Below are 21,121 nucleotides of genomic sequence, written 5' to 3' on the forward strand. Positions count from 1 at the left end.
CACCTGTTAAAATGCACTTGGGTTGTTTTCAGCTTTTGATTATCACACATAAAACCGCTATGAACATTAGTGCACAGGTTTTGGTGTGCACATAAGTTCTGACTTCTCTAATAGGATTGTTTGGTTATATGGTAGCTGTATGTTTACGTTTATAAGAAATTGCCAGACCATTTTCCAGAGTGGTTTTACCATTTTGCATTCCCACCAGCAAGGTAGGAGAGTTCCAGTTGCTCCACATCCTCACCAGCACTTGGCATTGTCAGTACTTTTTATTTTAGCCATCCTAGCATGTGTACAATGATATCTTAGCATGGATTTAACCTGTAATTCCCTAGTGGCTTATAATGTTGAACATTTTTTCATGTGCTTGTCACTCTTTTGTCCTCTTTGGTGAAGTGTCTGTTCAAGTTCTTTGTCCATTTTTAAGGTGAGTTGTTTTCTTTTTTTTTTTTTTAAATATATTTTATTGATTTTTTACAGAGAGGAAGGGAAAGAGATAGAGAGTTAGAAACATCGATGAGAGAGAAACATCGATCAGCTGCCTCCTGCACACTCCCCACTGGGGATGTGCCCGCAACCAAGGTACATGCCCCTGACCGGAATCAAACCTGGGACCCTTCAGTCCGCAGGCCGACGCTCTATCCACTGAGCCAAACCACCCAGGGCAAGGTGAGTTGTTTTCTTAATGTATATAAAAATTAATTTTATTAATTAATGATAAGAAGAGCTGAGAACAAAGGAGGGGAAATAGAAGAGACTTAGATAGGGAAATAGAGGGGAGTGAAAAGGGGAAAAATACAAGCTAAAACACAGTTGCAGATAGATTTGTGCTTTCCTCCCACACCTACCCTGGAAAATAATCATACTTACTGATTCATAATCTGCCAATTCCAGCCTTGCTTTATTCTGCATTGTCCTCTTACAAAGATAGATAGCTGAGGGAAGAAGAGAAATTACAACACATACAATCACAAATCCATCTGTCCGTCTACCCATCCATCCATCCATCCACCCACCCACCCACCCACTCATCCAGCCAACCAGCAGTCAGCCCAGCTGGCTAAGTGCCCAGCTGTGCTGTGAAGAATATGTTTCTATGTGGAATTGATGACACCTCATCTCTAGGAATCTTTCTGCAAGTCAGGATGGGCCGAGGACCCCATCTTCTAATCCTAACAACTCCCCTCCATCCTCCTCCTCTCCTTTACCCCAAGCAAACTGCATCAGGATAATCTTTCTCAAATATAACCATGTTACCCTCTTTCCTAAATGGCCTGCACCGACTCCTCAGTGACCTCAGAAGAAAGGTTAGGCTCCTTAGAGTAGCGTATTTGGTTCATTAAGATCCAGTCTGCTTGTCTCTTCCCTTCCTCACTCAGGCATGTGGGGCTACCAAACATCTTCCAGCTCCACTCCTCTGCATGTGTCTGGTCCATAGAAGCCCTTTCCCTCTTCTCTCTTCTTTCCCTCTGTCTATCTAGCAACCTCCTACTAATCTATGAAGATCCAGCTTGGTGTTCTAGATAGCTCAGCATCACATCTACCCACCCTCAACCATAGAAACTAATTCCAATGCACTATAATTATGGGCTTAGTCTGCCAGTGGAGTAGATGAACAGTGGAAAAAGAGGGCAATTCTGGTCTCTCTTCCCAAGCTAGGAAAGGGTTCTTGGCCCTTAGTTGACAGGACATTCTTCCTCAAACACGGCCTTCATTACTTCCTCTCCCTACCTCTGCTCCTTCAGTATCTCCCTCCTTCTCCAGTGCTAAGTAGACCAATCCAGAGAAGACAAGAGATGAATGGGGTGAATAAACACTAGAATAACCAGAAGGGAAGACCAGAGAGGACCTATCTGTTGTTTGACAACTTAAGTACACTAGGATATGTAGGCAACTCCTTGCTGAATTAGCCAACCTTCTCTATGTGGTCTGAAAACTTTACTGATGGCAGCCTGGGGTATGCTAGAACCTTCTGCTCACACCAGAGTTATATGTGGATGAGTTTCAAGTTACGTTTTTTTTCTCAAGTATGCTTATGTTAGGCACACCTATTGTTTTAATAATGCAAGTGCACTAAATATTACACACACTGATGCAATTAATGTGAAAAGAGAGAGTTGTTTCTATGAAGTTGAATGGTTCAGAACAACTTGATAAAGGAGTGTTGGCTAAGATAGTTGCTAATGAATTTGGTACAGGTGAGATAACTGAAAAAAAAAAAAAAAAGAGAAAACATAATAAAAATTTCAGAGCAGTAAATAGACAGGTTGCTTCAAAAGTGTTTTTAAATTCTTGATGCACTTTAAAGATGCCCAAACTGGGTGGTTTATTTTGAGTATGGGTTCCTGACGAAAAAAACCTCAAATTATTGGGACCCATAATCAAAGTGACTCTTTGGTCTTCCCTTAAGAGACTGCCAAGTGAATATACCTTTGAATGTCTTACATTAATATGAAGTCATTAAGATATGTATGTATCATCTCTCATGATTCTCTACTTACCAACTTTTTCAATGAACTAAGCAGCTACAGCTCTCCATTGTGTCTGATAAAGGTACTCTTTTGGTCTCTGGGACCACTGGTGAGGCAGCCTCTGGAACTGGGGGCGACCCAGAGCAGGAAGCCTGGCATGCCACCAGACCCAGCAGACACAGCAGGACTGAGCAGGAGCAGTGCAGGTCAGTGGAGGTGGTGGCTGCTTTGACAATGCTGCCTCAGATAATATTTTGTATTGGTCACATGTGAAACTCAGGAAAGTCTAAGTCAGATTGGGGCTCTATGGAGGCAGAATCATCCTCAGAAATTTACAACCTATCTGGGTCAAAATGGGCCAGCTAGGTTATGAAGTATAAAGTACCATGCAAGGAATGAAAAGCTGGTACCATTCCCCATGACCAGGAGTTATATGGTGGCATGCTTTCAGCACACTTCCCCTGTGGCCAATGTCATATATGAGGGAATCTGTTCACCAGAACTAGGGCAGTGGAACGTGGCTATGGAGTGGACCTCTTCTTGGCACAGACCTTCCCTGGGCTTGTCTGCACCACGATGGTGCCTTCAACAGTGCTTGTTCTAATATCTAACCAATCAAATGACCACTGGCGACAACAGCCGGTCCTATAACAGGGCATCTGGGAGACTTGCTTGAAGATCAGATGTTGGGATTATCTGCTTGGGAGGAGAAACCAAGATGGCAGCATAGGTAAGCACCTAAACTGCTGCCCTGCACAACAATTTCAAAACTACAACTAAAAGACAGAAAGGACACCATCCAGAACCACAGGAAAGCTGGCTGAGTGGAAATTCTACAACTAGAAGGAAAGAGGAAAGCTCACGGAGAAGGAGCGGCAAAGGGCTGAGGTACGGAGACACATGTGCGCAGAGAGGAAGGGCGGCGGAGTGCCTGGCTGGCTTTCTCTGGCGGGAGGGGGAAGGAAGGCCCCGACTGCACTGAACCCCAGTTCCAACTGCACTGAACCTCAGTTCCAGGCGAAACCCCAAGGACCCAGGCTCATACAGGGGGAGTTTGGACCGTCAGGTAGAGAGAAAGGCACCTGGAGACTCGGAGACTCAGGGCAGCCGCGGCAGCAGGGGTCTGGAGGCGCGAGTGCGCACAAAGACTGACTGTGGAGGTTACCACAGGCTATCCCTAGCGGAAGGGAGTCGGAAGCTCCTGACTGCACCGAACCCCAGTTCCGACTGCACTGAACCGCAGTTCCGGGCGAGCCCCTGGGGACCCACGCTTTTACGGGGGAAATCTGGACTGTCAGGTGGAAACTCGGGAACCACAGAAGGCAGAGGTCTGGAGACTCGTGCGCAAGGGCAGGGCTGACGGGAAGCCAAGACTGTCTGCTCCGCCCTGAGACTCCACCCCATCCAAGCTGAGCACAGAGGCTTTTGCAATCTGGCAAGGCTAATCCTATAAGGCTGTCTCCAGCACCAAAAATCTCCCAGTGTAGACACAGCTGATCCTCATAGCCAGCTGGCCTGCATGTCAATTCCTCCCAGTGACACCAACAACAATCAAGACTTAACTACAACAAGGCTGTACACACAGTCCACAAAGGGGTGCACCAAGAGTGTCCTCAGGTTAACTGGGGAGGCCGACCCACTGGGCCATATAGGAAACCTAGCACACGAAGCTACCCTACCAACTCAGGGAAGCAGTGAAAAATGGGGAGACGACGAAACAGATCACAAACGAAAGAAATGGAGGAAAACAAACGACTGGATATAGAATTCAAAACCACGGTTATAAGGCTTTTCAAGAATATCCTAGAAAAGGCCGATACATATAACGAGACCCTTGAAGATATGAAAAAGGACCAACTAGAAGATCAGATGTTGGCTTTTCTTGGATATTTAATTTCTCATTGAAAAATCTTTGTCTTTTTGCCCTCACACCTGGCATTCCCACCTCATTGGCTTCTTACGTGGATGACCCAATGCCATCACAAGCTCATTATGTATCATTGTGACAAAAATAGAACAGGTTACAGAGAGGGAACTGGTGGTTGCCAGAGGGAAGAGCACTTGGGGGACTGGGGGAAAGAGGTGGAAGGATTAAGAGGTACAAATTGGTAGCTACAAAATAGTCATGGGAATATGGAATACAGTCAATAATATTGTGGTAATTATGTATGATGCCAGGTGGGCACTGGAAATACTGGAGGATCGTTTTGTAAACTATATGATTGTTTAATCACTATACTGTAAACCTGAAACCAGTACAAAATGATATTCAAAGTAAACTATAATTGAAAAATAAAAATAAAAAATGCAAATAGTAAAAAAAGAAACATGTTAAAAATTTATAAACAGAATGTATTCATGTGCAACATGTGTAATTAAACATTAAAAAAATATTGACCTTATTCTACCTCAATGTACTTTCAAAACTGACTCATTTTCCAAACTGTCTGTGCTAGTGACATCATTATTTATCTCAATCTCCTAAAGTAGGAGATTGTATTTTTCTATTTTCCTCATACCCTCTAAATACTTTTTTGAATAATGGAATTTTAGCATTGAAGGTAACCCTGGCAACCATCAAGTAAGGACCCTTTATCGACAGATGGAAAAACTAAAGGCCAAGAGAGGTGAATTGATTTACTCACCTCTGGTTACTGGTGGAGGTGGAAATAGAATTAAGAGCCCTTTTCCCACTCTGACAGTCATTGCCCCACTTACTTACTCATTTTCCCATTTAAAAGTGTACTGAATGTCTCTATGTGCCAAGCACTGCTTCAGGCGCTGGGGAAATCACCATGAGGGCAGATATCACTTACATGGCGCTCGCTCACTGAGAGTCAGGGCCCTTCCAAGCGTTCACTTACTCCTCACAATAACCCTGTGAAGTGGGTTCTCTACTGTCCTCATTTTACGGATGAGGAAACTTTTTCAGGTCATTCTCCATTAATGGGGCTCCATGATGGCTCCTCAAAACCGCTGATTCCATTCTAAATGTCTCTCCTCGACTATGAAGGTTTTTTAATAAACCCACCCCGCCCAAACAACTGAACTTTCTCAATCAGTCTTCATTAACGTAAAACATTTGCGTACTCAGATCAGACTCCTCACTATGCCCTTCTGACCCCCATCATGCCATCTCTCTGGAATGCTTGGAGAACAAGACTGTGACTCATTCAGAGGTGACTGAGCAATTGATGCAGAGGAGGTGATCAGCAAATGTTTGTTGAATGAATGAAAAAGTTCCTGGTTCTTTGTCAATCCAAACATACCCATTCTGAATTCTTAGCTTCAATTTCACATCCTTCCTGGCAAGAGGAGCACCAGAGAACCAATAAGATCAAACATCAGTCTAGGCATGACAATACCAGCCACCACTGAGGTTTTATTGACGCCTTACTATCTGCCATATGCAAAACCTTACTTGCATTTAATTTAATTCTAACAAGACAATGCTGGGAGACAAGTAAACTATAATTGAAAGAGGTTTTTGCTTTTATATGAGGTTTCTGAGGCACAGAGAGGTTAAGGAACTTGCTAAGATCACACAGCCAGTGGAGCTAGTCAATGCTGGGCCCACCGCACTAAATTCTTTCTTGATAAATACTTATTTTCTGACTAAACTGCTTTGGAAATGTTGGTGAGTGATTTTGAATCCTACACCTTGACTTCTCCATCTGATTTGCCAAAATCGAGGCATATGAATTAAAAAAATAATTTTGCTTTAATTAGAGCCTGATATAAATTGTTATTGGTATCCCTGTTTTCGCTGGACAACTAAAATTAGAAAATGGAGAAAACATGTAGAGAAAGGGAAATAATGCCCGTTGTATGTAGTGGTAGATGGCTTCGGCTTTACAGTCAAGTAAATATTTCAATCTTACTTGGGCCCAGTTTTCTGGTCCTACCATCCTCCCACCCTCACTATGGCTTGGAAAAATATTGGTTTCCACATTCATAAGGGCGCATGGCTGCTGCACAAAACAGCTACAATCATCCAAATTCTGAATTGGGCTTTTGTTAGCAAAATTTCAGCCCCAGAAACCCTTGTTTTATGAGCAGCCAAATGCCGCTCCCATTCTGAGCCAGAAGCCTTGCTGGAAGTCCAAGATCAGGTGTCAGTAGGGTTTCTTGGACTTCCACTTACCACATCATTTAGGGTGCAGCACAGGTACAGAGGGGCCCGCGGTGGTGCCTGCAGACAGCTAATGTGGCAAGAGTGGGGCCTGTCCTCTGTATGAGGGCTGTTTTCCAGACTTGGAAACAGAGCATCTGTAATCTTATTAGGCAATGATTCGTTCACATTCCATCCTTAGGATTGCTTCTAATTGCTAGTTACCCCTCCCTCAAATGTGTGGTCTGGAGGGTGTAGCTGGTCACACAGGTCTCCGGGACTGGCTCCCCCAAACACCACTGCCTCTGCCTGCCTGCCTGTGCTCACAATCCTGCAAAGAGCCTGGGGGAGATGCTGGTCTCATCAAGTGCCCCGTGAGAGGAGAGCCACTGTGGACGGCGCAGCAGCTGAGCCAGTGATGAGGATGCTGTGCAAAGGGACAGGTGCTTCTGCACTATGAAAGGAGCAGGGGCCTTGGAGCCACTCAGATCTGAGTTCAAATTCTGATGCCTCCACTGAGTGTCTGCTAAGCGCCTTTAATAAAGAGCAAATACTCAGCACCAGCTATGCCTCAGGTATGCACTGGGGGTCTGAGAATGAACAAGGGGGGCTAACCCTGTCCTCTTGAGCTCCCAGACAAGTGGAAAACAGTGTGATAACTGTGGTAAGTGTGAGGATGTGGCCTCTGGTTCTTCATCTGGAGTAGAGGGACAATATCACTTCTTTAGAGGATTGGCACATAGAAATACTAAACAGCCTCCACCGAGAGCATTTGGCAAGAGTCTAATAGATCCCTCCCTTTATAAAGGCAACTCCCTGCTTATCCAGCTCCCAACGTCACCCCTCGTTATTTTTTTGGACCAGGGTAACTTCTGTATATCCCTGCTCTGATATTTCTCAGTTTCTCCCTAAATGCCAACTATCAAAAACACCAGTGAGTTATTAATAAATGTTAACAAGTCTGTGACATAGAAAGGGTCAGGGGGTGGTGGCCCCTGGATCTAATCCTCCCAGGAATAGTCACGGCCACTGTCCTACATAGTTGCTGTGGGATCCTGGTTTTCTACGGCCCCACAGAACGAACCTATTGGCCACCCTTGATAGACTTCTTCCGTCCCCCATTTCCTTCCCACAGCTGCATCTTTCCGTGTGCGCTGCCTTTCTCCATGATGTGAACAGGATGTTACACGTCAACAGTATGACAAAGGGCTAAGGCGGGTGAAGAACCTCTTCCCCTGCACTCCGTGGCCCACACCAAGCATTTGCCTTCACACTCCCGGCAGTAACACCTAGTGTGGGCTGTGCCTTCACTGCTCACCATAGTCAGTGTTTTCAGGCTCCCAGCAGTTCGACGGCCAGAAGTACGGAGCCTGCAAAAGAGCAGAGGTGTCAGGACTCAGAAGCACTTGCCCTCCCCTGTCTAGCAAGGACCCCTCCCTAGGACCGGCTCTGTCCCCATCTCCTTCGTGCTGACACCACAGCCCAACCCTCTCCTGTTCTTAATGCAGCTGAGGCCAGTCAACATTTTAATTTAGGTGCTGAGAAATGAATCCAGGTAAACAAATAAATGAGAAAAGGAGAAACTTAGTTTATAGGGCAAACATTTCTTATCCTGAGACAATAGAAGTCTAACCATAGAAGATAGACTGGCATGGTTTTCTGGGTACAAGCCTCAAGTTCCTGAGTAGTGTTCCCCCCACCCCCCCCCAAGTTCATATGATGAAGCCCTAACCCCCTGAGGCTGTATTTGGAGTAAGGAAGTAATTAAAGTAAAATGAGACTTTCAGGGTGGGACCCTGACCCCATAGGATTAGTACCCTTATAAGAGGAAACAGCAGATCTCTCTCTCTCTTTCTCATTCTCTTTCTTTTTTTTCTGTCTCAAAAACACAACAAGAAGCAGCTATCTGAAATCCAGGATGAGTATGTTCACCACAAACGAAACCCTACTGACACCTTGATCTTGGACTTCCAGGCTCCTGAACTGTGAAAAATAAATGCTTGTTGTTTAAGCCACCCAGCATGGTATTTTGTTATGGCAGCCTGAGCAGACTAAGACACCCTTTGGCGCTGTCTGAAGAACTCGCTTCTAAGCCCTTTGGTTTTGACCTGGACACCATCCCTTATCCTCTGTCCCAGATCTAGGATGGGATCTGAGAAAAGGAGAGGAAAACGGGTGTGAAGGGTTAGCAGGTAGTGAATAGAAACGTCACACCAGGAAGTCAGCATGATTCAGTAGAAAGATCATGGACTTTGCTATAAGGCTGACTTAGGTTCCAATGAAGGCTATCTCTTAGACTTACTAAGTGCCCATTAATTCTCTGAAGACCTTAGCTTTCCCTTATAAGAGGAAACAGCAGATCTCTATATAATGGGTGACATTCGCCCCCCAGAAACTTGTTCTTGAGAATAAATGAGGAAATATGTATAAATTGTCCAATAAAGGGTAGGTTCCCCACCAGGGCTTTTCTGTATTATTTGGGTGGAGCAACAAATGGCCCAGACCGAAGTTTGCTTGGTTTTCCCGAGCTGGTGTGAGGTAAGCATTGCTCCCTTAAGCACACTCAGTTTTTCCATGTGTCTCTAGTCAGCAATCAGAGGACGATGAGAAGAAAAGGCTCTTCAGGAGCAGGAGCTGGCAGGCCTACCTGGAACCGATAAAAGGTGCCATCGTCCTTCATGGAGAGAACATGGTCCGAGATGGGAAAGACATAGCCCTGGGCAGCTATAAGGCTTCCCAAGTGTATTGCTTCAACTGCGGGGACAGGGCGTAAGAGAGAGAAGTAATTAGGAAGCTGTCAGAATGCAGGGCTACTTAGCTGAAATGTAATCTGTGAGTGCAGAAAGGCAACCGGAAGTCAATTGTCACCACCCCTAGATAACTCATGGCTGACTGATTGATCAATCAATAACTTTATGATATGATTGCATGGGGCTGGGGGAGTGTCAATGATTGGGAAGCACTATCAAGTGTCTGGGACTCTTCTGGATCCCAGCTCTGAGAGTCTGATATTACTTGAACATCCCCCGCAAGACTTCCAGAAGAAAGTGCTCATGGTGAAGAGCATGAGCTCTGGTGTAGAGAAACCTGTGATAGTTCACATAAGGTGTGTAGCAGTGTCTGGGGCAGGGGCAGTGCTCAATAAGGACGGCAGCCCTGATTCATATTTTTATTCTCCTCATTTCTTATCATCCTCAGCAGTGAGCATGCAGCCTTGCCACCCACAGACACTCTGCACTCAAACTGCATTGTCCGATGTGACAGTCCCTTCTCTTAGGGACATAAAGGCAAGCCTCACTTTTGTGGTGAGCGGTGTAGTGGGCAATGGCACAGGGAGGCCAATCTGGTAAAAAAATTTATATTTTTGCCACAATCAACATGTTGTTTTGTTACTTTAGCACCATCCATCACTAGATTCACACAAATCATTAAGAATTTATATTTAGCCCGACCGGCATGGCTCAGGGGTTGAGCATCAAACTATGAACCAGGAGGTCACGGTTCGATTCCCAGTCAGGGCACATGTCTGGGTTGCGGCTCAATTCCTCAGTAGGGGGGCGTGCAGGAGGAAGCAGATCAATAATTCTCTCCATCACTGATGTTTCTCTCACTCTCTCCCTCTCCCTTTCTCTCCAAAATCAATAAAAATGTATTTTTAAAAAGAATTTATATTTATTCTGAGCAGAGCCAAGAAAAATAATGAATTTAAATGACTATACCACACATAATAATATAAAAGTACTCTTCACACATATAAAAGTACTTTTACTGGTAAAAACAAATTTTCGGATGTGGAAATTATTATTATTGTTTAAAATATCTTTATTGTTGAGAGTATTACAGATGTCCCCCCTCTTATCCTCCATTTGCCCTCTTCCACCTGGATCCCCCCTCAGATGTGTAAATTATTGACATGAAGAGGAGTTTCTAGGAACAAATTTTGCATATTTTTATAAGTTCTTAAAAGTGACTTGTTTTGGCTTTACTTGCCAACTTTTCAAGAGGCTGTGTATAATCCAGGTGCTGTGTTTACTAAGAACCACCTCTCCCGCTTTGGAAGGAACGTACACGTGTAACTGGTGGGATAGGAACAAATGGAGTTTTATTTTACCTACTTGGTGCTGACCAGTTTGCTTTCTAAAGTCTATATGGTTTAAGAATCATGGGTCCAGCAAAAAGGGGAGTTTTATCACCTATAGCTGCTCCTTGCCTAGGAAAGGAAAAACAAAATCCACTAAGAAGGTGACTTTCATGTCACCTGTCTGGAGCTAGAACTCTTATTTCATTCTTTGAGCAAAAGGGCTTTTGCTTAGAAATGTGGCAGATGGGAAGAAGAAAGGGAGAGAGGGGTGGAGGTTAGACATGTCCGGCTTCCCAGGGCCTTAGTTTGCCGCATTCTCACCCTTCTATTCCCAGCTGGTGAATTACTCATAACTCTCCTGCTCAGAAGCCCAGGCAGTTCCAACACCTGGAAGTTCTCTTATGGGCATCAGAGTATAGCCGACCGTCATCAGAGACATGACCCTCGTCATTGTGCACCTTTCACTGAAGCTCCTCATACTAGGGCCAGAGGGGATTCCTAACCATCTCTCCTACCACTAGCTGGTTCAGGGTTCTCAGCATACTACTACTAACCACTACTATTACTATTACTATTACTATTACTATTACTATTACTATTACTATTACTATTACTATTACTATTACTACTACCACCACCACACTACTACTACTACTATCACCACTACCACTACCACCACTACTACTGTTACTACTACTACTAACCACTACTATTACTATTAATTACTACTATCACCACCACTACTACTACTACCACTACTGCTACTACTACTAACCACTACTATTACTATTACTATTACTACTACTACTACCACCACCACTACTACTGCCACTACAACTACTAACAACAATAATGATAAAATATTTTGGTGGCACAATGATTATTTTTGAAGGGCGAGGAAAACAGTGCTCTTGGAAGAGACCACCATGAAGAAAGGTGGTCCTTAGTTTAGCATCATCATCAAAAGAAATGTTGACTTTAAATACATGTAACTACGCTGGAAGAGACTTATTCGGTCCAGTTTCTGTAAGTGGACAATCAGAAGTCCAGGCTGCGTAGGGAAAACACATAGGCCAGTTGATTCAGGTTCTTTCCTGAAAAGGATTGGCAGGTATCGTTTTCCCCTGTGGATAAAGAACTTGACTAGAATTAAGAATTTTCATGAGTCATGAGAGTAGCCATTAATCAAGGTGGTGAAAAAGGCTACGGTCACTTCATTAATGACCTGCTTTTCAGGCACTCAGGTTCCTGGCAACTATATTTAATCAAACCTATGTAAATTGTATTGTTTTGTAGTCAATAGTATATTAGGAGCATTGGATTAAAATACAGGAATACCTGAGCTGACATACTGACCCCAGCCAAGAATTATAGCTGAAGGTCAGACATCTAGAAAGGGAACTTGAAAAAAGATCTTTAAAAAGCATAGCAATTGTCTGGCCAGCCTGGCTCAGTGGTTGAGTGTTGACATATGAACCAGGGAGTCATTGTTTGATTCTCAGTCAGGGTACATGCCTGGGTTGTGGGCTCGATACTCAGTAGGGGGCGTACAGGAGGCAGCTAATCATCATTGATGTTTCTATCTCTCTTCCCTTCTCCCTTCCTCTCTGAAAACAATTAAAATATATTTAAAAAAAAACATAGCAATTGGAGGCCATTTAATTTGGGGCAAAGAAGTCTAATTCGTAAGAACATCAGAATACATGTATGGGTATTTATACATATGAAATATAGGCATCAGGAATACTCAGAAAAGACAGGGAGTGAATAATAAATTCAGAAAAGTATTAACTAACAACACATGGTAATAAGCTATACTTATCTAGAATTTTCATTTTTCTGGAACTCCCCATTTTTTAATTATGCCGTGAAAATAAATTTTACTGCTTATTTACTAGTGGGAGGACAGATTTGGAAACTGTTTTATTGGCTAGAGTTTTGTTAATATCTTTCTGGTAAGGTTTTCCTAATTGAAATGCACAATTAAAGTTGAAAAAAAATAATTCCTTCCCTTCTTGCAGAAGAAGAAAACAGAAGGCATCTTAGCAAATAATTAAACATCTTAATTGTGAATCAGGCAATCTAATTTTAAGATCCGGGTCTGGAAGGCTGCTCAGTGACAGCGCTACAACTTATCTTTAATTGCTGTGGCTAATGAGAATTCAACTCATTTCACACGTTACTGTATTGGGCTCTTTGGCATTCTCAATGGTTACTCATTTCCTCAAAGGGTGATTTAAATTTAAAGGTAAATATTCAGTGGAGAAAATAAATCCATTTCATTTGTAAGTAAAGAGATTCCACATCTTGGGATTCACCTATAAGCCCAGTTCTCAGGAGGGTAGGAGATCTAGTCTGGAACTTGGTTATGTGGGATGTTTACTGATACCATGAGGGATAAAGGCAGGGTCGAAGGTCAAGTACCTGGGTCTTCGATGGACAGGTTCTTCATCAGCCACTGCACAATGTCAGTACCTGCAACGATAAAGCAATTCACCTGAAGACCTGGTGGGTGGTAAGCCCGGTGGCAGAAGAAGCATGTTTACCTAAGAGAATCCTCATTCGAATTAGTACACATCTAGAGAGCTGGGCGATACTGATGCTTTTCTATCCTAACAAATCTTTCTACCCACTGGTTCACTTCCACAGTTATAATCCCATTCTTTTCCAAAAAAAACATCCACTTCTGATGACGCCAAAGGATCTTGTGTGCACATACTTCTGGGAATCCCCTGTAGGGAACATCCTGCGCATACAGATTTGGATGACTTCCCCAAGACGGGCTGGTGAAATTTTACCACGCCCGGCCTGCAGACCATTTCCTATGGAGAGTGGTCTTCTCTGTTCCCTACCCTTACTGTCAAGGGCTGACAAGTTTCCTGAAAATGTCTCTAATTTCTTCTGGCATGGGCCCACCCCGAAAGAAAGTAGCCCTATGTCAGTCTGTGGGAGAAACTTCTTTGTACTCAGCTGTCCTCTGGACCAGGTGACATTTCCTGATGCTCCTGCAGTTTGGTGTGGACTGAGTTCTGACAGTGGGCATGATGAATGCCGCTTCTAGACACGGGCCGTGAAAACTCCCACTTGGCCCTGCACAGCTTCATACCCCTCTGTTCCCCACCTGCTGGCTGAATGGAGAGGACTTCAAGGGCGCAAGGTGGGCAGAGCCACAATGTGGAAGGAGCCTGGGCTTCTGAACAACCATGAAAACTGATGCCCATTTGGGGCTCTGACCTGATTGAAAGTGTGTCGTGTTAAACCCCAGAAATTGGGGGCTTACCTGTTTAGGCATCTAGTATTATCCTAACGAATTTAAAATCTTAAGAGTCAGAAGGGACTTTTAAAACTTACTTGCTCCAACTCCAGCCAATACATGAGTCCCCATCCACAAGACACTGGACAAGAGGTGCTGTAATCTCCATTTAGAAAAACCCCAGAACCTCGGAACTCACAGATCCCCTCCTAGCCAGCCTGTCCCAGTGGAATCGTTTTTGATTTCTAGGAGCAGAAAATGGACTTAGTCTGGGGCTTGCTCTCTTTGGTCTTAGTTTTGCATTCTAATGCTAGAAAAACAACCCCAGACCTTCTCACTCTGTGGGGCAGGTCTTCAAACATTTGGGCAGTTCAACTGACATAGTATTGGCGTCTTCTTGAGTGCCACCCCCCCTGCCCTCGTGAGCCATGCCTGGGTCTCTCATCATTTTGGTCACAATGAATTCCCTTTTGTCTACCTCCATGTGGAAATGTGGCTCCTAGAACCAATGTTTCCTAGGGCAGCCCAGTTCCCATGGGGGTGGAGGAGTTGTTTTCGGAGGATTCTGAACTTCTGATCAATTCACTCCAAATCTCACTTTAAACCAGTGCAGACCTTCGAAGGTGGCTTTGTCATTCCAGGATGGATGCATGACAGAAAATAGCCCGAAAGAGGAGCATTTCCAGATAGCCAAGTCCTGGCATGGGTGTGAGGCTTGGTGGGAGGGAGAGGGCCTGTGGACAGCTCTCTTGGATAGATTCCTGCCTGAGAGACTGGAGAGCGTGCAGAGGCGTTTAACTGTTGTCCTTTATCAGAAACCAAGTTTCCAGAAATTTGGTTGCCAGTGGCGAGACCAGTTCCGGCCTGAGTGCCTAGACATTTTGCTTCTCTCTAGCTCTCTGGAAGGTCGATGAACTCTCTCTACATGGTAAACGGGCAGGGGTCCATCCTATTCTTTCTGTATGTCCTCCCCTCTCTTGCCCCCCCAGACCAGTCTCCACTGCTGCAGGCCCCCCACATATCAACCTCAAAAGCAAGACTTCTGAGCTTTCCTCTCTTCTTGCTCCCGGCTGGCATCTATGAGCTAAACTTTGGATCCAAAGCACCCCTACTCATTCACATTCTTCGAGAGAAAGGGAGAGGATGTCTGTGTGTGCTTGTGCATGCGGGTCCATTTCCTCCAAATTATACAAGTTCAACATTTGTCCTAGGAAATGAAGAACAAAGCAGAAATCAAATAAGGACTGTAATCCCAAGTTGGGGGTGGGGGAGAGACGCTAACCTGTTTTTTCCTCAAAAGAAAAATAGTCCTTTTTTGCGGGTTGCCTGGAAACGGAGAGGTTTCCAGCATCAGCAACAGCTTTCCCCGGGGCAGGCGGATTATCTTTCTGCTGAGCTGGCGGAACCATTATTTATCACCTGCCAAGACTGATTACTCACCCTGGGACAATGACAGCCCTTCCTTTCCCCTGTTAATTACTGTCATCATTAATATCCATGTCACTAATTAGTATTCATTCACACTGAAACTCCTTCCTCGCTGTCATATCCGCTCCCCCTCTACCCACCCCAGCCCGCAGCACCATTGTCTGGGTTTCTACCCCCTTTTGGCTTTACGGACTCAGCGTCTCGCCTGATTGTCTGCCTAGTCCACCAAGGCCCCATCTGCATTCAGAACTGAAGGATCCCATTTAATCACATTTTGTGTGTGTGTGAAAAAGCGAAAATCACAAAGGCCCCTTTCCTTTCCCCTGGCACTGTGGGGACCACAGGCCTTGGTTTCTTGTCCTGGGTGCAGCCCCCACAACAGTCAGTGTCTTCATTTGGGGGCTGATGTGGCTGTCCTTGGCCCTGGTGAGGGCTGGGCTGCTGTCCCTGGCTGTTCTAGCCGCTGCCCTCCATCAGTAGCAGCACCCACCACCCCGCCATCCCACACACGCTATTGGCACGCGTGGTGGCCGTCAGCAAACAAGGCAACGCCTAGCGCTGTGGACTCTCCCTCTGTGGGTGCAGGGTGTCCTAGGCTTCCGAGGGCTGATTTGGGGAAGCCAGCCCCCAACCTGATGGCAGACAGTAAACTGCTGCCTGTTCGGCCCCAGAAACAAGTCAGGAAGAAAAGTCCATCCTAATACTATGTCCATGAAAAAACCTATAATTGTTCCACTGTAGAATCAGACAAGAATAGTCCAAACAACCACCAGGATAAAGTATTCTTCTCCTTTTCCTTTCTTCCTTCTTCCCCCCTCCCCTAGTCATTCTTGCCTTCTTATTATAAAAAGAATTTCAAGATTATTTTCTGTTCTATCCAAAATTTGTTGTTGCCTTTGTGATCACTATTGGGTTCTGGTTATCTCAGCCAAGTTGCCCTGATAAGGACTTAAAATCAATATAAAAACACTGCCCAGCTGGCATGGCTCAGTGGTTGAGCGTTGATCTATGAATCAGGAGGTCACAGTTAAGATTCCCGGTTAGGGCATATGCCCGGGTCGGGGGCTCAATCCCGGGGTGGGGGGAAATCAATGGTTCTCTCTCATCATTGATGTTTCCATCTCTCTCTCCCTGAAATATCTCTAAAATCAATAAAAATACATTAAAAACACACACCAAAAAAAACCCCAACTAGTAACAAGTGTGGGATGGTCACCCTTTATTCCCCAAGGTCCCAAAACACTTGGCTCAAAGTTTTCTTTGTGAGGTAAATTTATCAACATATATTCCAGGGGCATCATGAAATACATCAGAGGGCACCTGAAACACTTGTCCACAACATGAGTGGTTTGCTAGCTGAGCCCCAATTAGATTATGCAAACTTCAGAAAAGGTTGGTTCCAGTCACCTGCAAATTTCAAGGTACCTGAAACTTGGTAGCTTATATGTTACTAGAGGCCCAGTGCACAAAATTCATGCACTGGGGGGTGGTGTTAGGCCTAAGTTGGCAGTTAGACATCCCTCTGGCAGTCCGGGGCTCTCTCAGTCTGGGACCCCTTGCTCCTTACTGCCCACCTGCAGCGGAGGCGGGAGAGGCTCCTGCCACCACTGCTGCGCTCACCAGCTATGAGCCCAGCTTCTGGCTAAGGGGCACTCCCTCTGGGAGTGCACTGACCACCAGGTGGCAGCTTGTGAGTTGAGTGTCTGCCCCCTGGTGGTCAGTGCATGTCATAGCAACTGGTTGTTCCACCATTTGGTTAATTTGCATATTAGCCTTTTACTATATAAGATAGTGCTGACAACTGAAGCAGTTGATAACTCATCAGCCCGCACCATGAGGGAAAGACACTTCCACTTGAGTAACCTGTTTCTGGAGCCCAACAAAAGATAAGATGGTTCCTGCTGTGGGTGAGCTCAGGGCTCTCCCCAGTCAAGGTTATGACTCTGTCTGACGTTGGATTCCACAAACCTGCCGAGGTCTCAGCTGCCTGTGAGTGAGAAAGGCAGCTTTATGCCACCTCATTGAGTGTGTAGGCGCCATGTGCAGGCCACTGCTCATGTAGGGGGGGGCGACTGAGTGCCCACTGTGTACCAGGCCAGAGCTGTGCACTTGACCCTGTTATCACATACCATCTTGATGACAATTATGTAAAGTACTAGAGGCCCAGTGCACAGATTTGTGCACCAGTGGAGTCCCTCAGCCTGGCCTGTGCCCTCTTGCAATCCGGGACCCCTCGGGGATTTCAGCCCGATCCCCATAGGCCAGGCCGAGGGACCCCACTGGTGCATGAATTCATGCACCGGGCCTCTAGTATGCATATAAGATCTTTGAATAATCTCTTCCTGCCCTCCTCCCTCCCCCCTTCCCTCTGAGATTCATCAGTCTGTTCCATGTTTCCATGCCTGTGGTTTCCACTCCTGTGTTGAGCGTCTGCCCTCTGGTGGTCAGTGTGTGTCATAGCTATTGGCTGGTTGCTCAGGCTTTTATATCCTATATAATAAAAGCCTAATATGTCAAGTGTCCAGTTGTCCAGTCGTCCATTCAACCAATCAAAGCGTAATATGCTAAGGCTACTCAACCACTTGCTATGACTTGCACTGACCACCAGGCAGCAGACCATCAACCAGTCAACCAGTCACTATGATGTGCACTGACCACCAGGGGGCAGACGCTCTGACTGGTAGGTTAGCTTACTGCTGGTCCGGCCGATTGGGACTGAGCGAGATGGGCCAGACATGCCCTGGAGCCCTCCCGTGGTCCCTCCCTGGCTGGCTAACCTCCCAAATCCCTCCCTGGCCCCGATTATGCACCAGTGGGGTCCCTCGGCCTGGCCTGCACCCTCTCGCAATCCAGGACCCCTCAGAGGATGTCGGAGAGCCGGTTTCAGCCCGATACCACAGGCCAGGCCGAGGGACCCCACTGGTGCACAGATTCATGCACTGGGCCTCTAGGATATAGATAATAATGGTAATATCCTTTTTAAAAATTAGGGCCAGAGTGGCCCAAGGTCACATACTAGCACCTATTAGAGCAAAGGTTGGAATCTGGACAATCACATGCCAAATATTATTTCCACTACATCATTCTGCCTGTCTTGTCTCTGAATAACTTTCTGAATACTATACAGAAGAATAATTGGAAAAGTGATCTGCACTCATTTTTCCCTGAAGCAGAGACATTAATTTAGTGATGATAATAATAATCACTACTATAGGCTATTTAGCTAATAATTTATTGAACACTTTTTATAGTCCAGGCTTTGGAATAATCCCACTACATGTAATAATCCTATGATGTAAATAAATTATTTCCTTGCTGGCAGTAAGACAGAGAAAATACAGGTGGGAGGACGCGTGTGGTGAGCGGTCTAGTGGCATTTTTGAGGCGTATTGTTCAGTCTGTGGGCTTGAGTTTTTCCCAGGAAAAGCACGACACATTTCACAGGTGCACACTTGCTTACCAAGCACATGAAGCAACAGAGTGCAGTGTTTATAAAGTCAGGCAGACCTGGGTTCGACTCATGCTATGCCACTTACATGCTGTGGGACCGGAGCAGGTCCCTTCACCACCAAATCTCCATTTCTCTGTGAGTCGGCGGGGGGAGGGGCACACCTACAGGATAAAGTGAGAGCGTGGACATGAAGCCCCTGCCCCAGAGCCTGGGCCATGCTTGTGCTGAGGGACTGTTCGTTACTAGGTCGCCTTTCGCCTCCGTGCCGTCGTTTCCTCACATGAAAACCAGGACAATCACAACAGGGCCTGCTGCATAGGCGCTGAGCGTTAACGCACAGGCTGTACGTGCAGTGCTAGCACAGTGCCTGGGACACAGCTGATGCACATGAGCTACTGATACAGCCTATGGTTTAGGCCAGTGGTTGGCAAACTGCGGCTCGCGAGCCACCTGCGGCTCTTTGGCCCCTTGAGTGTGTCTCTTCCACAAAATACCACGGCCTGGGCGAGTCTGTTTTGAAGAAGTGGCATTAGAAGAAGTTTAAGTTTAAAAAATTTGGCTCTCAAAAGGAATTTCAATCGTTGTACTGTTGATATTTGGCTCTGTTGACTAATGAGTTTGCCGACCACTGGTTTAGGCACCTTGTGTCAGAGCCCAGTGTCTAACCAGATCGTCTGCATGGCCGGGAGAAATGCCAGCCACTTGAAATTCTTGTGTTATTGGTCCGCTTTTTCATTTTAGGCCTCAGAGAATCTCCAAGGTCTTCTGAGGCTTCTAGGAAGGGGTCTGCTGATGGACAGCTTGTTGAACGCAAGGAGAGATGAGGGTAGCAGTGGCAGCAGGGAAACGTTAGGATTGGTGGGCCTCACTGAGGGGGTGGGACCTCTTTCTGACGCTTTGCTGGCCCTGCTCCTCTGGAGCTCATTTCCTGGGAATTGAGAGTGGAAAGCAAAACAGGGGTCCTCATCCCACTGTCATTCAGTCGAATGTAACAAACTGAGCACCATTCTGGTTCTCTGACCTCCTTCCACCCTCTTCTCTTTTCTCTTCTGCCTGATGGACCATCCTTCCACTCCCAGAATGCACCTTGCTCCATCCTACCGCAGGGCCTTTGCACACACTGCTCCCCTTTCTCCAATCCAGCTCTACTCTTGCTGACTCCTGCAGTCCTCTGGCCTTAACTTCGCAGAAAAGCCTCCACTGCTCTCCACACCCGGTCCAGGTCCTCTGGAGTTCATTTGCAGAGATGGGGTTCCTTCTCTTTGGAGCACTTAACTCGGTTTGGAATTAGACATTCACGAAGAGATCATTTGATCAGTGTCCGCCTCCCCTCTGTATTAGCTTCCTGGAGCTGCTGTAATAACGCACCACAAACTGAGCGGTGTAAACCATGGAAATGTACTGTCCCACAGTCCCGGAGGCCAGGGCCTGAGTCCAGGTGTCAGCAGAGTTGGCTCAGCCGCCGGCTGCGAGGGTGAGTCTGTTCCCTGCCACCACCACCTCCCTCCCCCGCCTCCCCCCCATTCCCGCCCCCCTCTGGTGTTTTCCTGGCAGTCTTTGGTGCTCCTTGGCTTGTAGATGCATCACCCTGATCTCTGCTTTTACCTTCACACGGCCTTCCCCCTGTGTGCGTGCCTCTGAATCCACTTTCTCCCTTTTTATTTTATTTTTAAATATATTGTTCCTGATTTCAGAGAGGGAGAGAGAGATAGAAACATCAGTAATGAGAGACAATACCTGATTGGCTGCCTCTGGCACACTCCCGCACTGGGGATCGAGCCTGCAACCCGGGCATATGCCCTGACTGGGAATTGGACAGTGACCTCCTGGTTCATAGGTCGACACTCAACTACTGAGCGGCATCAACTGGGCTACTTTCTCCCTTTTTATAAGAACACCAGTCCTACTAGAAGATTAGGGCCCACCCTAACTCACTCTTCTTAACCAATTACATGTGCAACGACTCTATGTCCAAATCAGGTCACATTTTGAGGTACTGGAGGATAGAACTTCAACATATGAATGGGAAAGACACAGTTGAACCCATAACACTTGCTAAACTATAGCTCTGAGCGAGCAGGACTCTCATGCTGTCCTACCTCCGGCACCACGCAGAGACCTGGCGTGGAGCTGGGCTTTAGTGAATGCTTACCGACCAACCGTTATATTCAAACAGACATCACACAATACGTGTTCATCCCTATGTGCATATTCGCGACATTTCAAACATTTCTCTCCATGTTTTGTGACCCATCACAGACCAGCAACCTTGCATGGACATTCTGTAACTACTGCTTTAGATGGAAGGTTCAGGGTTTGCAGCCAT

At 45.9% G+C, this 21,121-nt stretch overlaps 1 protein-coding gene across 12 annotated transcripts in view; it reads right to left on the minus strand.

The window, feature by feature from the left end:
* RGS6 (regulator of G protein signaling 6) overlaps positions 1–21,121 on the minus strand; it is a 495,409-nt gene that overhangs the window by 84,334 nt on the left and 389,954 nt on the right. For all 12 annotated transcript variants that reach the window (XM_080664882.1, XM_080664872.1, XM_080664873.1 and 9 more), the window contains exons 4-7: positions 13,088–13,138; positions 9,230–9,336; positions 7,901–7,952; positions 871–935 (exon numbers count right to left, since the gene is read on the minus strand). In XM_080664882.1, coding sequence (XP_080521008.1) covers positions 871–935; positions 7,901–7,952; positions 9,230–9,336; positions 13,088–13,138 — 275 coding nt within the window. The remainder of the gene's footprint in view (positions 1–870; positions 936–7,900; positions 7,953–9,229; positions 9,337–13,087; positions 13,139–21,121) is intronic.

The sequence above is a fragment of the Plecotus auritus genome (assembly GCF_963455305.1).
Source record: "Plecotus auritus genome assembly, chromosome: 1".
NCBI classification, from domain to species: domain Eukaryota; kingdom Metazoa; phylum Chordata; class Mammalia; order Chiroptera; family Vespertilionidae; genus Plecotus; species Plecotus auritus.